Source organism: Pipistrellus kuhlii, unplaced genomic scaffold, assembly GCF_014108245.1.
Source record: "Pipistrellus kuhlii isolate mPipKuh1 unplaced genomic scaffold, mPipKuh1.p scaffold_m20_p_5, whole genome shotgun sequence".
NCBI lineage: Eukaryota > Metazoa > Chordata > Mammalia > Chiroptera > Vespertilionidae > Pipistrellus > Pipistrellus kuhlii.
This window is the reverse complement of record NW_023425551.1, coordinates 49,783,339-49,801,738: the sequence shown is the minus strand read 5'-3', so window position 1 is coordinate 49,801,738 and position 18,400 is coordinate 49,783,339. Positions and strand designations below refer to the sequence as shown.

The 18,400-nt window shown below is 36.0% G+C and overlaps 1 protein-coding gene across 1 annotated transcript in view; it reads left to right on the top strand.

Moving 5' to 3' along the window:
• BCKDHB (branched chain keto acid dehydrogenase E1 subunit beta) overlaps window positions 1-18,105 on the top strand; it is a 193,443-nt gene extending 175,338 nt beyond the window's left edge. Inside the window, exons 10-11 of the mRNA XM_036413219.2 lie at window positions 16,224-16,368; window positions 17,810-18,105. Of these exons, the coding sequence (XP_036269112.1) occupies window positions 16,224-16,364 (141 nt within the window). The 3' untranslated portion in view covers window positions 16,365-16,368; window positions 17,810-18,105. The remainder of the gene's footprint in view (window positions 1-16,223; window positions 16,369-17,809) is intronic.
• The last annotated feature ends 295 nt before the right edge of the window (window positions 18,106-18,400 follow it).

The window sequence follows — 18,400 nt, the reverse complement described above, 5'->3', positions numbered from 1 at the left end:
CTTTCCTGTATAGCATGAGTCTGAAAACCAAAAAAATCGAGATGTTTTGTCATATTTTATTTCACAAAAGAAACATTTTTCCCCCGCAGCATGAATAGATAACTAATTAGAATTTACTTCAACTTTCTAAGAAATTAGTCTGTATGTAGGGATTTCAATTAATGATTCCAAATGATGGAATTGTCAAACAATCCAAAATTTTATAAATCAGTATTAGAATAAATGCTCAGCAAATAGAGCATTTATTTGTAAAAAATTATACAAAGTATTTGCACTTTGTATAATTGGGTATCTAGAACATTTTCTAGTTATATTTTGCCTTCATTTTTAGATTACCCTGACAATCACCCTGAGTTGCTGGGTGGCAAAATTATTTTGGGACTAGCTCAGAATTTGCTATTTTGGGGGTAGGAGAGAGAGAGGTTTTTCTCTATTGCCCCTAGATAAAGCAAATGAAAATCTGTTCCAGTCTGCAGTGAATTCCTACTCCTTACCAAAGGAATAATAGATACCATTTATAAAAATAGGATGTTTGTGCATGTTGCTAGGCTACTCAATTTTGAGCCTTTCTTACAATACATAATCATTAAAAAAAAATACCTGAGAGAGATGCAGAGATAAGAAATAAGAAGAGGAAATCAGTAATATGAATATATGGGAAATTGTTATTATCATTAAGACACTGGATATGATAATAAATAGATTATTAGAAGAAGAAATACATTTGAACTCTAGCCAATAAAGGATTCCAGTTAATTACAAACTATAGTAAAGTACTTCAATTTTAAAGCCCCTATTTTTATTTTTCTAACGTCCTCAGAGATGGGTATTTTGGTGTTGATCCTTAAAACATTTTTTTTTTAGTGCAATGATAATTTCCCCCAAATTAAACAAAAAAGTGATCCACTCATCTTGGTGACTTAGTACCCTCAACCCCATGTTGTTTCTTATCTCACTGAGATCCTCATCAACCCTGGTATTCATCTCTAAAGATATATTGGATTTCCTGTAAATGAGCCTGATTCACCTGGAGAATCTTATAATTCGTAGTAGGCACTCTTTCATCTGCTTTATTACATATCCAATATAGTAAAAGGCTAATATGCAAATAGACTGAACTGCAAAACAACAGGAACAATCAAAAGGTCACTATGACATGTGCTGACCACTAGGGAGTGTATGCAGAACATGGTGGATGGCAGGATGGTAGAGCAGTTGAGCAGATATGCCAGACCAAAGTGGGGCACAGGTTTCTATCATCAGGGTGAGCATCTGGTGGTTACTGAAAATTCTTTGCTCCCACACACTGCTGTTCTGCCAGGCGCTCCCACCTGCTGCCAGCACTGAAGCCATCACTTGCACCCACTGCTAGCGCTGGCCCCACTCACACCAACAGCTGGCACCGGAGCCACTGCTCATACCCACTTCCGGTGCTGGCCCCAATTGCTCCACACTTGTGGGAGTGCCAGCAGAGGAGACCAGGGGCCATGAAGGGAGAGGCAAGGTGGGGGCACAGAGGATGGGACGAGACGCACCCCTGTGCCTATTGCAACCTTGAGGCCCACAGTTCCTTTCAAGGTGCACGAATTTGTGCACTAGCCCCCTAGTAGATATATAAAATATGAAAACCATCTATCCCTATCAGGCTGGTCTGTTGGCCATTTGGCTGCCTGGCTGTTCCTTCTCCCTTTCATTGCTCTGTTGCTCCTTGTGGTCCACTCTCCCCTCCTGTCTATGCTGAAGTCCAAGGGCTTTCTCTCCACCTCTAGATCACATCAGGTTCTTTTCTGCCTCCATGTGTTTCTACTTATTTTAACACTTTCCCTGAGAACTCTATACTACTAAGAGCTTGCTATTATGTCTTCTGCAAACATTTGTGGATGTCCTTTCTAGGACTTTAACCCACTGTAATATAGAACTCTGTGGAGGTAGGGACATTATGGGCTCTGAAATATTTAATTGGCAAATGGTTGAATAAATGAATTTTGAAAAATCAAAATTAAGGTCCTGAAGGTTCCTAAAAAGGGCATTTGAGCTGTATTTGAAGCATGGACCTGTGAAGATAGCAGGGGATAGGAAAATCAGAGTTTGAGAAGAGAGGCTTTCCTATATAATAAGTAGGTAATATGCAAATTGACTGTCACTCCAACACACAAGATGGCTGCCCCCATGTGGACACAAGATGACCACCACAAGATGGCCAGGAGGGGCGGGAAGTTAGGGGGAATCAGGCCTGCAAGGGAGGGCAGTTGGAAGGGACTAGGCCTGCAAGGGAGGGACCAGGCCTGCAAGGGAGGTCAGTTGGGAGGGACAAGGCCCACAGGGGAGGGCAGTTGGGGGTGATCAGGCCAGCAGGGGAGGGCAGTTGGGGGCGACCAGGCCTGTAGGGGAAGGCAGTTAGAGGTGATCGGGCTGGCAGAGGAGGGAAGTTTGGGGTGACCAGGCCTTAGGGGAGGACAGTTGTGGGGGACCAGACCTGCAAGGGAGGGTGGTTGGGGGGGACCCAGGCCTCCAGTGGAGGACACTTTGAGGCGACCAGGTCAGTAGGGGAGGGCAGTTAGGGGTGACCAGGCCAGTAGAGGAGGGTGGTTAGGACCAATTTGGTCATCAGGGGAGCAGTTAAGTATCAATCAGGCTGGCAGGGGAATGGTTAGGGGTTGATCAAGCTGTCAGGCAGAAGCGGTTAGGGGCAATCAGGCAGGCAGACAAGTGGTTGGGAGCTAGCAGTCCTGGATTGTGAGAGGGATTGTCTGACTGTCCTCAAGGGATCCCTGGGCTGAGGGACACCTCCCTCTCCATGTATGAATTTCATGCACTGGGCCTTTAGTATGTTATAAAATAAGTAAGCTTTGCAATGGAGGGAGGTCTGTGCATGTCTGTACAGGGTTGTGAGGGAAGTAGGTATAAATAAAGAAGCAGCTTTGGGGAGCCAAGAAAAACTTCTAATTAGGGGAGGGACATGATCACAATGGTAACAGTGTGGAGTCTGGTAGATGAATAAGACAGTGTGCAGTAATTGCTAAGTGGTAAAAATCTCCACACCCCACTTTCTGTCTTGCTGATTTTTTGCCTCATCAGCGACTAAGCTCATTAATGCCCTAGAGTGAATCTGAACAGAAGTCAAAACTTGAGTTATCTGGTCAGCAATTGCTTATTGATGCCTACTCTGTTTCAGGTATTATACCCCTAAAGCAGTGGGCTGTGAAACCAATGTATATGACACTTTGCAATGTTGGTTTTGCACACCTACCTTGAGATACAACTCAAAGATTAGCCTGTTGATACTTGAGCCAGTGAAGACAAAGCTGGCAAAAAAAAAAAGTCTTTCTAAATGGGGGGATAGGAGGGGAAAGAAGAGGGAAGTATATTTAAGTTAATAAATGTAATAAATTTCTTTATTACTCTGCACAGGAATACTTAGATATCTGGAAACAACCACAGATAAATATAACCATTGAAAATGTTGTTTCTTTTAAGAAACTCAAGAGCTGCGTGGAAGCATATGTTGTTTTCTTGTCAGTTTTGCTTCTTATGTGTCATTTGCTCCCTGGAGACAGATTTTCTTCTTCTGCCTGGACCTACACACAAAGCCCGCTCTGGCTGTAACATTCTTAGATTCCTTTCATCACACATTTTATCTTGTTTTGAAACTGGAATACAATGACTGGTTTCACTAATTTTGCATTTGTTATCTAGCTGAATTCTAGTGAAATAATTCAGTTAGCAAACATATTGTTTGTTTTACACAAAAGTGATATGTTTTAGTCTTGAAACTAGTTCGTATTGTTGTTGCCACAGAAAAGTAACCTTTGCCTGAATATTAGTGCTCAGAGCTGTTGCTTATTGATAGGGAAAGGGGAGTTGCCATAGTAATCTAACAGTCTCCGAGGGAATGCGGTCATGGCCTTAAGCATCGGCAACCCACCCTGTTTGGAAAGCCCCTCTGAAAAGGATTTCCTTTCGTGGAAATTGATTTACTGAAATAAATCAGTAGTTCCATTTCTGTAGCTCATATTTGTCCATAGGTTTGTTTTGCACAATCGCCTTCTTTAATGAAAATAAAAGCATTTATAATAAATACAATATATTTGATTCTCTTCAAGAATGAGGTTAAATATATTGCATGTTAATTATTTCATAAATACGTTTGCAAACAAACAACCTTTACTATTTTCATGTGATCTATAGACTTGAAAACTAATTCAACAAGATGCCTTTCAAATGTATTTATCATTATTTGGGGTTTCAGAGTTCAGCAAGTGTTCTGAGGTAGAGGGAAGTCGTGGCATTAAAGACATGTGCTAAGTGACTTAATACTCATGTATAATAATTGTACAACAGTAATATAAACCTGCCATCGGTAGTTGAAATTGCTCGCAGGCAGCTTGATGTGTGAACACTGTGTTTACAGGACCGAGACTGCACATTTGCTCTGCAGCTGTGTTGAATGGTATCAGTTTGGCGCACAGCATGATTGTTTTGGAGGGAGAATACTAGTAGACACTTTAGATCCCTTTTGGCAATTCTGAGGTATCTGAAGCACCTACTGCTGAAGTGAATCATATGTATTTAATTAGATTTGCTACATAATCAGTATTTGAGGAAACACAAGGAAAATCCTTGTGGGTTGGTGATTTGTATGTCAAGTATAGACATGCTCATTTAGGGAAAAGGGAATTGAAAATGGTGAAATTCTAACGCATCATAACCCAGTTATATTACATGTTTTTTTTAATTGCACTTTTAAAAGCAATACTTTCCCAGGGATGACTGAAATGCTTGTCCTGACAACTGGGACCCATCTGTTTACGTTCACGGAGAGGGCCCATGTGCGCACAGCCACGACCGCACTTATATGTGTGTAACTAGCTATGCACTTATAATGTGAGAACCCACAGCTATTAATAAACACCCCAGCGCAGCTGTGGAGACTGCCAATAACCACTAATCGAAGCTGGCAAGCAGAGTCTGAGACAGGGAAATACATACCGCACTTAAACATACATCTTAATTTAAGATTAATTTAATTGCAATATCTTGCCTGTTGTCTGTTGTTTTAACTGCATAAAAAGAATTTTATTCTTAAGAGACATTTATTGAAATACTTCAGAAATTTTCTTCTGTGGTTTTAGAATTCTACAAAGTGAGTTAACTATGGGAATAGCTATAAGTATTTAATGGGAGAAGAGGATTGAGTTTCATATTCCCATTTAAGTTAAGGCTAGGATAAAATTTGTAACCTATGTTCATTTAAAATATTTTTTTTAATCTATCAAAAAGGTGTCACATTCATATCAGATTATATTGCTGCCTACGATCATGTAATTTCTATCATAGATACGGAAATAAATGAAAGGGAGCAAATTAAATTTTCTAGTGGAGCACTTTGATTTTTTTTTTAAAGATATATTTTATTGATTTTTTTACAGAGAGGAAGGGAAAGAGATAGAAATGTCAATGAGAGAGAAACATCATTGGGGATGTGCCTGCAACCAATGTACATGTCCTTGACCGGAATCAAACCTGGGACCTTTCAGTCCTCAGACCTACGCTCTACCACTGAGCCAAACCGGCTCCGGCACACTTTGATTCTTTTATTTAAACTTAGAGCCCACCATTGGTTGAACACCCGTTTTCTTGAGACTTCACTGCTTCAGGACTCAAAGTGACAGCTCACGCCTTGCACTCCAGCAAGCTGCTAGTAATAAAACAAAAACAAGTCCACTCATGTCCACCCTCCCCCTCATTTGCACATCTTCCCAGCCAGTGCCTAAAAGGAGCATACGTAAATCTGAGCCTAACCTACTGTAATCCTAATTTAAAAGACCCATTTCTCCTCTGCCCCACCTCAAGAAAGAGGTACTAAACTGTTTATAGCTTTTTGTTTGTTTGTTTGTTTTTATTTTTGCCCATGTGTCTCCTAAAAACCTACACAGCAGAGAAAGGGAGAGCTCCATGGCTCTTGTGAAACAAGAGAAAGAATTCTAGAAATATATTTAAAGTTGTGTTACTTTCACCTTAATTCTAGTCCATGCCTTCTAAAAAAGGAGTAACTCGTACTTTTATATGATTACTGAAAGGCAAGGGCTAGCAAATTCTGGCCATGGCCCAAATTTAGCCCACCCTTATTTTTTGTAGCCTATAAGTTATTGTATTTCCAGTCTAGCGTACAAGGCATACAGCTTAACCAGCGATGTAGCAAAGGCTTTTAAAGCTTTTCGTTAAAGTTTTTTAAAGGCTTGATTGGACCTGACAAATATAAAGACAGTTCAAACAGTTTTTCTTTCACAGATATAATGATAATGCTAAATACAAATATTATCGTGTATTCAAGAAAGACTCTTTGGTCCACTATTTCATCTTAAATATCAGTACACTAGAGATTAACTAGGATAGCTGGTTTAAATACCAACAAAACTGGAGCACCTTAAACTTGGCCAGAATCAGCGCTTCTCTTGTGCCACCACAGAGTTGTTGAAAGGATTGAGATTATACAAATAATTACACTTGTTTAATCACTAAATAAGAGCATCTTCTTGGTTACTGTTTAGTGAATGTCTGGCTTTTCTGTTCTCTTGTATGCATGTCCATACTCCTTTTTCTGAACCCATAGGCATATGGACAAACATTTCTTTTCCTGTAGGCCACGTGGATATTCGCCAGAATATGTTGATTGAACACAGAATTGCTTGTTTATGTCCATGTGTGTGATGCACATCATCGTGTGTGTTATATGACACATAGGGAAATTCCTGCAGTCTCTTTCAGAGAGTCAGTGCTGTGTGTGTTAGCGTCTGATTCCTAATTGTGGGAGCTGATTGAATTGATATAGTTCAGACTCAAATAAGTAAATAAAAGAATAGCACATCAGTGCTCTGGTCTGTCTAAATAAATTATGTAAACATTACCATTTTATATGAGCTATAAGTTTAGTTTATCTAAATTTATTAATAAATAGTACCTTTAGGCAATAAATAGTACACTTAACTATAAAAGTACCCTGAGCTAGGTCCACTCCCTAACCACCCTTTGCAAATATATCTGTGGTTTTATCAGACTTAATAGAAATTTGACCATACATAACATTCAATAAGTGAAGACTTGGGTTCTGATTAGCACACAGTTTACCCAATATTGGGAGCAAAAAGAGAGGCATCTATATTTAACCCTCTAATTCTGAAATATCTCTCCATTCTTGAAATTCTAATATGAAAATATATTTATGCAAATGCATTGACATTCAATCTGAACAAATTCTTTGTAAGAAATGTTAACCACCTTTGCAAGTAGAAACATAGATATATAAATATAGTAAAGAGGAAATTTTACTTGGGATTCTGCATTTTATTTTAATTTGATACAGACAGTAATTACAATTGCAAGACTTAATGAATAGGTCAAATTCATTATGTTAGCGAATACCATCCTCATATAAATAATGAGAGCATTTATAAGCCTTTCCTTACTTATATCAGGTTGCTGCCAGAAACTTGTTTGCATTGTTAATTTGTTCCATTATTAAACTTTGGAAGTGCAACTACTACTGGGATTCAATTAACGGGTTTTGACCACATCTCCGTAATTATTGATGATAGCCTAGTACATTTATTTCTGCTATGCTTTTCCTAGTAAAATTGCAGTGATCCAGTGACCAAATTAAATTGCTGAAAATAATATGATTTATTCACTCAGCAAAAGCAAGCTTGAAGTCTGTGTTGCTATGATACCCAAGATTAACTTTAAAAAATATGCTTAATATCAGTAAAAACATTGACACATCTCTTTGGCATTAAGTTGATTTTCCCCTTTTTCTTAACTTATTTAACAAGAATTCTTTTAAACATAAATTAAGACAAACTAGAAATCAAACATTTTTAAATAGAAGGAAAAGCAATAAAAGCCTATATTACAACAAAAACATATTATTTTTAAAATAGAAAATATTTTAGCAATATGTTTTCAATTCAGCTTTTCAAACTTTTTAGAAAGATGGTGCCCAATAGGGGGAAATCATTATTCTAGTAGTTTCGTTTTATAATTAGTCTTGAAACTTAAAAACAGGTTGCAAAATTGGGAGACTGACAATTCCTAACAGAAATGTTTAGTGCAGGTTCAGTTCCCAAATTCTAAGAGAACGTACTTTCCATGTCATGAGACAAAGGAACCGTCAGGTTGCTTTAGCCAGGATTCATTTCTGCCTTCCGAGCACCATGTAGTGGTGTTGGAATGCTAAATGAAGAATTTCATGGAAAAAAACAAGCAGAAAAAGTGAATGCTTTGTAGGATCCTCAAATGTTGCTCTGCCTGAGTATTTTGAATTTCCTGGTGCCCAGCCAAGAAAAAATCCTACCTTACAGAGAGCGATTTGTTCATGCGATGACTCAAGGCTGCAAGTGGCTATGTTTATCGTTATGCATCCACATTCGAAAGCAATTTCACTTTCGAGCTTTGCTGCCGTTCATGCTGTTTCTATAGGAAGACTTGGAATGGTAAAAGTTAAGAAGCTTCAGGGCCTGTGGAAATTTGAGAGCATTGCCGTTTTTTTTCCTACTATATTGAATATAAATTATTTTAACAAAAGCAATGGAGCCACAGTACATGTTAAATGTCAAGTTTGCACATAGTATAGTTAAAAAAACATCAACTTTATACTTTAAACTTTTAAAATATCAGAACATTGTTGGAGACTTGATTGCAGCAAATAAACAAATGTGTTGTAGAAAGATTTAATGAAGAAATGGTTATTTTAGACACTGTTTTCATTGTGAGGCAGCTTTGGATCATAGCTCAAGGCTGTAGCTAGGGGAACCTTTGAAAGCAGAACCACGCTTTTATAGGTTTACCTGGAAAACCACAGTGGTTTGGATGGGGTGCTGGTTTTACCTTTGTGATTGCTAATTTAGTTTTTATGAACATTAAAATGAATTAATATTTATAAAACATTTAGTATCATTCCTAGACCATAATGAGCACTGTTATTTTTAAGTGACTTTAGGTAAGATAATATCTAGAAACTTGTCACTTGCTTTCATTCATTTCAGATTTTAAAAATAATGAAATTTATAAAGCTATCATTTTGAAAAGAAAGCAATCTATATTATATAGTAAATTACTAATTTTAATGTTTTGATATTGAAATTTGCTCTATTTCAATTTGAACAGTTGATGTATTGAGATTCATAGATAAATCTACATTAAGATGCTTGTGTTCTGACATGAGGATTGAATTTGCACCACAAATCATTTCTACACATATTTTAATATCATATTTCAACTTTGTTTTAGACAGCTAGACTATATCCAGAGAGACCTGTTTAGATCAGAAGTAGTATTTCTAACTTCGAAAATAAGCTTCCATTTTAAAAATGGAATTGGAATTTAAATGAAAATTCTATTTAGAATTCAGTTTCATTCTTTAATTACTGGAAAAAAACTTAGAAAACAACAATTGTACCTAATTTGTCAATAATTTGCATTGAAGAGAAAAAAATGGATTAAAAAAAAAAAAGTCAGCAGGCATTGAATACAGTCCATTGAAGCTGAGTAATAGAGATCTCAGCTTTTAATTTAGTCAAGATTATGATTTTACATGGAAGTTTTGCTGAAATAGTTTGGCTTGACTGTAATGATTCAGGTATTCTACAAATCTGGATAAAATTATATTAGTCATATACTGTTTTATTTGGTTATAAAAGTTCATTTGTGTTTTAAAAGTGAGATACCTCATATCAACAAGTGTTTGCTGAAGAAAGCTCATGTGAGTGATATTAGAAAAATAAAATAAACATAGTTCTAATGTTTGGGAGCATTCTGTTAGTTTGGGGGTAGATTAGGGACTCTGCTGTCTGAAGAATTAATTTCATAAGCTTGTGCTCCAGAGAAAGGTATGAACTAATTTGTTTTAAGCTTTTTCAAAATATGACATATAATATTTAAATAATTTGCTTAAATGAAAAATACATGAATAAAATTATATTTACTTAATTCAGTAAATGAAAGTAGTTTGGAATTGCTGACAGAATGCCTTTCAGGTTTCTTTGACTCTTTCGCTGAGAAAGTATGATTTAAGACACCAGAATCATTTTTTCGTATGTGCTACAACTCATGTTTAGGCTATGGGAAGTTTTCATGACAGATTTAAAACCAATTTAAAACAAATATTCTCTGATAATATTTGGAAGCTGGGGGAAGTCTAACCTTACATAAATAATTAGGACTAATCAACTTTTAATAAAAAATAAGTTTCTAAGTTCATGAACTTTAAAGCTATCAAATATTTTTATTATAGTATATTCATTTTTCTCATAGTTTTAGAGTTCACCTCTTTGAGTGCTCATTATGACATCTGGACATCTAATTACATTTAGAAGCAAAGTCTCTATTGTTTTATTGTTAATAATAGACAAGTACCAAGCAGTATTGGAATTTAATTTTTAAAAATACTTTCACAAGTAATTAAAAGCTCTTAATGTTTTCTCCGAGAGAAGAAATCACTTTATAATCTATATATCTTGTTCAATGCTCATTACATTTACAGCTTAATTTACCCTCCCAGATCCCCCTCTTGGAAACAAAAATATATTCTCAGAGTTTATGGTGGCATAATAACAATTATGTGGTAAAACCTGGATCTTTTTGTTTGAAAGTAATTTAAAAATCAGTTTTTGAGTTATTACTTCAAGAATAAGTTGTGGACTGATATTTCTTGTTGATCCAAGGAGGATCATAAAATCCTGATTTATTCAGTAATCCCATAGGCTGTGCGTGTCTATTTTGACTTGTGATGTGTTTCTCATTACAGTGTCCTGCTTTTCTGCCTTTCCATTAAATGTTTAGAAAAATTCATTCAATATTTTTTCAGGGAAAGGAATTTCATCAGCCAATGTCATCTTTAAGAAAGGAGAAACACACATAAAAGACCTAAATTTTTCTATCTCACTTTAAACTTCATAATTTCAATTTAAGATCATATGCATGTATTCTTACAAAGTGGGCTATCTCCAACTTTATGTCATTGAAGACCTGAATAAAAATTATTCTAAAATTGTTCTTAGAAATAAACATGAATCTGGAATTGCCTCAATTAAAAAAAAAGTGAAATGATTGCTTTTAAAAAAAATAATATTTTATGGTCTTTATTTTTGATTCAATTTTTTGATGTATGTATGTCTTGATTACATTCTTTTATCTACTTTTACTTGTAACCTTCCAGTAGCTTACTGAGAGGCTATTTTTCTATAGTAGCACTATTAGAAATTATGTTCTTTTTAGAGGAAATTTTAAAACCGTTTCCATAGCTCTTAACTATAGTCTCAGGAACTGGTAATTAATGTCTAGGTCCCTGCTTCCCACCAGGGGGCAGCACTGGGCCTGAGAGCAGCCCCACAGACTCTCAGTGGTTACCACCCTCCTTACTCATACAACACTGAAACTTAGTTTTGATATTTCTTTACATTTTTAAAAGGCTTAGTAAGTGTCCAATAAATGGTAGCTGTTCAGGATCTGTGCTTGTAAGAGATATTACTTCTCACCGTTGATTCTTCTGTGTACCAGAGTCTTGTCTTTAATGATGACTTGTTCTGTCATTTCCGATACCTTGTGTTTGCTATAACTTGGAAAGTCTTAAGAGAAAAACCAACACCTCACAGTTATTGAGTCACTGTGATGTGTCAAGCATGCAACTAGGTGCTTCTCATAGGCTACTTCACAATCTAGGGAAGCAAACAGGTAAGGGGACAATAGTGTCACACAACAGTAGGAAGATACTATAGCAGAATTCCTAATACTTCTATTTTGCTGTTGAGTAATCTGAGGCTAGGAGAGGTTAAATCACAGTAGAGCATAGATTCCCTTCAGACAGAATTCCAAATCCCATGCTGTATCAATTATATTATCAGCCCTGCCATAAAAACAAAAAGATTTGTTGAGGATGACTGAAGCCACAGTGTGGAATGCCTGAGACTGATTTCAGTGATGTAACTCCTGTGACGTGGTGACAGGAGAATTTAGGGTTGATGTACTTCAAACTTCGATGGGAGATGGGGTTAAGTGCTGAGTGATCCTGAGTGATCCCACAGAAGCCCTCATATGGGTGCCTTTACATGCACATACATATACGTATAACCTACATTATATTCACCAAAACAGAAATAATTGCAATACAATTAATTTTTTAAAGCGTATCTGTGATATTTATCTTAAAACAATAATGGATCATATTTTATTTTTACTTTATAGATCCCTGTCCTTTTCTATTTCAGTGAGATACTAATTCATTTGTTTTGTTACAGAAAATGGGCCAATAAAGAATTGATTTTGCCTAAGTCTATTATTTTTATGACTTGAAATTGTTCTTCCACATTATCTTCTTCCTTTCCTGGTTATAATATGCACAGCAAGCCAGATGGCTGATGTGTAAACAGTTTGAGATGTGCTTCTTGGAATCATTTAGGATGGCCTAGATGGTCGGTAAACTGCGGCTCGCGAGCCACATGCAGCTCTTTGGCCCCTTGAGTGGGGCTCTTGCACAAAATGCCTGGGCGAGTCTATTTTGAAGAAGTGAAGTTAGAAGAAGTCTAAGTTTAAAAAATTTGGCTCTCAAAAGAAATTTCAATCGTTGTACTGTTGATATATGGCTCTGTTGACCAAAGAGTTTTGCCAATCACTGGCCTAAAAGGTTCTTGATAGCAGGCCCATCAGCTTGTTGCTCTCAGGTCTTTCCTTCAAGCTGAAGTATGTTTTCAGTGTCTTTACTTAACCCATCATGCCTCTCGAGGTTCTCTTGCAAAGCCTTAATCCCATTCTGCCTTACATGTCACTGTTCTTATATTTATTCCTGTTTTATTTTTCTTAATATTGCTATTCTCAACAGTAGTGCTTCAAAACTATAGAAGAGTGACTAAGAACATGGGCTTTGTTGGACTCTTACTTGGCTAAGTATGGAGCTACTTGACCTTGGCAAGTTCCATTACCTTGGTTTCCTTATCTGTGAAATGAAATTTAGAACCTACCTCAAGGATTTACAAAATGATTAAATAGGTTAAAACAGAACTCATTTAGCACCATGTCTATTATATCATAAAGTGTACTGGTCACTATTCTTATAAGAAAATTCTCATAATTAGACATAGCAGTAAATTCAAATACCATACATAAAATGCCATGCAAGGGGCTTTTGGAAGGAATATCTGCTTTTTCATTAAATACCTAATTATTTATTCAAAAGCACACAGCACAACAAAATATATGTAGGTGTTACTACCTAACTGGCTTAGGGTTCACTTTCAGTCCTTTTAACCAGAATCAGGTGAAACTTTGAACCACAAGTGGCTGGAGAGAAGTTCCTCTGAGTTCTCTCCTGTTGCCCCTGGTTACATGTTCCACTGTGATCTGCTTTGGAACCTCGCCGTCACATCTGTCAGTGTTTTCCATGTCAAGCTCCCCTGGGAGAGAGCCAGCAACTGATAATCCCCATCTTAACTCCTGTGCAGGATACACCTGTAATCCTCACAAGAACTAGTGGGCTAGGTAATTATTTCTTCCCAGTTTTCTATGGATTACTATTTCTGAATCAAAACTCATCAAATGCAGTTTTTAAAATATGAGTGTGTTATGGAATACAAAGAAGAATATGATTAATGGAAAAGAAGAACAATTAATCTGGGTTGTTTGGAAACTATAGAGCACATGGTTTCTATAGTTATGGTGTCATACCGTGGTATATAAAAGCGAGAGATACTTTGAGGAGGATTAATCGGGTACATTGATCTACAAATCTGCCAATGAGATTCAACACTTTTCTAAGAGTGTGTGAGTGTGGGTGTTTTCCTGTGTGTACAGCTTCTGTATGAAGACAAAACGAATGCAGAACAAAGAAAGACTACACACACATAAATCATTTGTACACGCACCAGTTCACTGGGAAGTAACTGTACAGCTGCTGACCAAACATCGTATTTACAATTGCTTTAAAGGAAGTTTAATAGAAGTCTGTGGAAGAAAACATTTAAATCTCTTTAATACATTTTAGTTATAGCAAAGTGTTAAAATTTTAAACTTTTGGTTTGTTCAGGGGAATAGCCTTATAAAATTAATCACAGTCTTCCATGTCCTTGAATTATCTTCTATAATTTTTACGTGCTTCTACATAATGTGTTATAATCATTTAATTCCATATAATTTACAGTAATTGTTTTCAAATTAAGGAAGTGCTGTATATAAAATAACAAATTTGTGTTTGTTAATTATATAAAATAGGAACTATTATTCACATAAAAGCTAACTCATCACTTTACTCTTTCCCTTTATTTTAGTCCTTTTAATTACAAAAATAATACTGTGTCATAAAATCTCCAACAATACTTTCAAAGTACGAAGTGAAGTCCTTTCTCACCTCCTGCCATTCCCAGTGTCAAAGGGTAAACACTGTTTATAGTTGAAGTATGACCTTGTGGACCTTTTTCTACGCCCACGTAACCATAGATGCATTCTTATAAAAAGTGATTCTCATTCTTGGGGAATTAGAAGCATTGCTATTTGAAAAACATTTTGGTTTGATGATTTTAGTCCTTTTGCTAAAAGGAGTGATTTTCACAAATACAGATTATTTTGTTATATGCCAGCTTCCCAGGACTAGGCCCTTGATTTTCTGTATTTTGCAGTATCCATGGATAGTTTGTGTATGAAAAGTGCAGTATTCAGGGAAAATGGAAAATCAGCCCGTGTCAACTAATGTAATAAAACTGAGTTAATCCCAAATTGACAATTTAAATCCTTTTAAAATTACTTGTCGAAATCAAGAAACAATCCACTCAATCTGTCATTTCTTTTAAGCTTATTAGTAGTAGAATTTCTTAGGTGACTCTTTAAATCATATGTATGTAAGGTTCTCAAGTTGATACTGAGATTTCCTGTTGCTAGGAGAAGCTAACACTTATTTAGTGCTGGATACTGTAAGTCACCATGCTTACTGGAGGCAGTGGGGGTATGCAAATGGCCAATTGGTGCTCTTTGGATCTAATTTGCCCTGTTTCTGTGGCCTTTCTGCTCTGATATACTTGTCACCAGAAGAAATATGCACAGAGGGTAGGGATTATGCATCAAGCATCAGGATTCTTTAATGTAAAATTTTCCCCTCGAATTTAATGTGAAAATACAGTTAGCAAAATATGTAAGAAAATGTGGTTCTCCGCAAATCCTTTGTGAAGGAAAGCAATGTAAAAATCAAGTGTGTGTGTTTGTGTGTCTATATATATATATATATATATATATATATATATATATATATATATATATATATATATATAAAACAAAACCCAAAGGTTTTATATATCTCTCTTTTAGACTTTTTTTTTAATGCTCTAAAAATTCTGTTTTCAAATTTGAATTTGTCACTGTTATAACATGTTTTTTCCCCTGAAGATAATTTACTACAGGATTTTTCTGTAGCTGAGACTCTATAGTTTTTCACCAGGCTGCTAGCCTCACAGAGTCCATGGTCTCCGAGGAGACAGACAGTTAGGCAGCTGCCGTTGACTGTGCTGAGTGCAGTGCTGTAGTCCAGGGCAGAAGTCCTTCCTTTGTTGGTGGTGGTGCAGGGCTGGGGTGGTGTCAGAAAGACTTCCCAGCAGAGACGGCTCCTTAAGTGATACCTGAGAATATTTGCTCATTAGTCAGGCAAAGAGCAATGGTCCTAGGAGCTCAGTGGCCAAGGGTCAAGGGATCTACAGAAGCCCGCTAGTGAGAGACTGGAACAAAGTCAAGTAACCGGTGGAAGTTCAGTGTGGCTGCATAGAATAATTATAAACATTTATTATGATAATATTATGTTTATTATATATAAAACTTAAAAAAGTCAGGAAATGAGAAAGCATATGCTCACTAATTTCAAGCTACAGAGTTTACTGTGAACATATTGTTCTGATTGTCATGCCTTACATTTGTATTTGTAGAACAGCATGTTTGGTATAGTCCACGTTTGGCTTGAACAATAGATATGTATCTAGGCATGAAATGCATATACATATATGAAAACATTTTAAGTAAAACTGGGATCATGGCGAACATGCTATTTGTGACCTTTTTTTAACTTGCTATTGTCACATTACAATAGATTTATTTTAATGCCCTTGGATGCAATTGTATTTTAAGTTGGAATGTTTCATTTCTGTAAATGAAAAAAAAGATATCTTCTTGAAGTTAACCACCTGTATTCATATCTGCAGGAAGAATGCTTTCTGAACCTGGAGGCTCCTATATCCAGAGTATGTGGGTATGACACACCCTTTCCTCACATTTTTGAGCCATTCTATATCCCAGACAAATGGAAATGCTATGATGCCCTTCGAAAGATGATCAATTATTGATCACAAGGTAAGTCAGCCCTGCATTTTGAGAAAGCTAGCATGTGCCCCCGACCATAATATTCTGTTGCCTAAATATCAGTGGCCATCATTGTGTTGTGTTTTGGTGAATGGCAAATACCAGAACAAAATGTGGACTTAAAAAAAATTAAATCCATAGTATATTTGCATTTAATGGAGACATAGTAAGCATGTGTATTGTCTGATTTCTCTAAAACAGATGCTTGAATTTGTTAACATTGAATAGGCACTAGATGAGGGTTCTCTGCCATGGTTTAATTGCAAAAACACCCTGTGTTCTAATTTTTACCCTCATTTCTATTATATTTTTATTAGCTATTTAGACTTTTCACCAATAGGGGTAATTTCTGTTATTTTAAAATGGCCCTTTAAGCGTCATCAATTTGGTCTATAGTGATTTGGACTCTGGTGACCCTTACATAACATTCTGAAATTTGCCTTTATATTACTTGAAAAAATAACTTTGTTGAACAGGAAACCTACAAATTGTCTATAAGGTAAATTTTTACTTAAAAAAAACACACACAATAAAATATTCAGCACAACCACCATTACAAGGATTTTTTTGGCAAGTGGATGTTTTTACATTGTGGATAATAAACAATATTTATTCACTATGATTTTCTAAGTTGTGCTTATATGCTTCTTCAGCATGTTAGTCTAGCAACAAAGAATACCATTAAACACTGCTAAGTGAGTTTTTAGGGTTTTTAATACTATAGAAGTTGCTGTCACTATGACATACTGACTTATTTTGTCTTTGGCAATTTTGAAATTATTCAAAAATGCGTAGGAAGGAATTAAATGCTGTAATAACACAGCCATACTTTTTAAAGGTAAGAAATACTGTATTCGGGTAGTAAAGCTAGCTCTCCTGAACCAGAGAGAGAAACCTTAATTTGTGCAGATAGAGAAAATAATGTCCTCCTCCTTTCTCACTGATCTCCACACCAAAGGGTTTGGAGTTCTATTCTGAGAATACTATTAAGTTAGGTTCATTAGTCCCCATATCCCGGCATCTCTCAGACATGCAGAGGGGGATGCTTTATTTCTGATGTCCTCTTCATGTCTGTGAAAGCAGCTGGCTTCTAGAGCATGCAGCATGAAGACTGGTTAGGAGACTCCCTCATTTTGTTGTCCATCTTGTTCCCTCCTATGGACCATCATAATGGAGAGTCAAGGTAGCCTCATATATGCCTTGTAGCCATTTTGAAGGTAATACTTAGGTGGTGGTTTTAAGTTTGGGTATGTATGTCCTTTTAAACAACAAAAGATATTAGCCTATTATGAAAATATGATAAAAGATGCATAAAGTTTTCTAATCTAAAAGTTAAATATGGCATTAAAGAAAGTAATTATTCAATTAAGAAATTTTTTAATTTAATTCACAGTAGCCCATATGTCTATAATTGTTATTGATTTCTTTTACAGAAAAACTGGAAGATTGTGACTAGATACGGAAATATTTTTCTGAATTTTTTTACATTTTCTCAGATTTATCTCTCCTTGAAAATAGAATTTTTATGAAATGAAGCATGATGGATATTGGCTAAAAATTTGAATTAGTTATTGTATTAACACACATGAATTTATTTCCGTTAAGAGTGTTTTAGATTAACTTTTTTAAATGTTTATATGATAGTCATAAATTCCACTTATTTACATCTGTAAATATTGGGTATGGGGGAAAATATTCAATAAAGCAAAATCAGATTGGTCTTCAGATTGTGTGTCTTTTTTTCCCCATTAGTAATAAGAATTTTTGTTGCAGATGAAAGGAACCAAAATTCTCCTACCCTGAAATTGCTCTTTTAAGAAATTGATTTTAAGCTGCTTATTAAGAAATAAGACTCAGGGAGCCTTTGGCCCTCCCCATCCTCCTTCCTCCTGCCTCAGAGATTCAGACAGAGTAACCTGCTTCAGGAAGACCTTGGGATGTTCCCATAGCCTACCTTGAATTGATATGGTAAACAAGGAGGACTCAGGCAGATGCCTGTTAGCTGGATACCCTGTGTCCC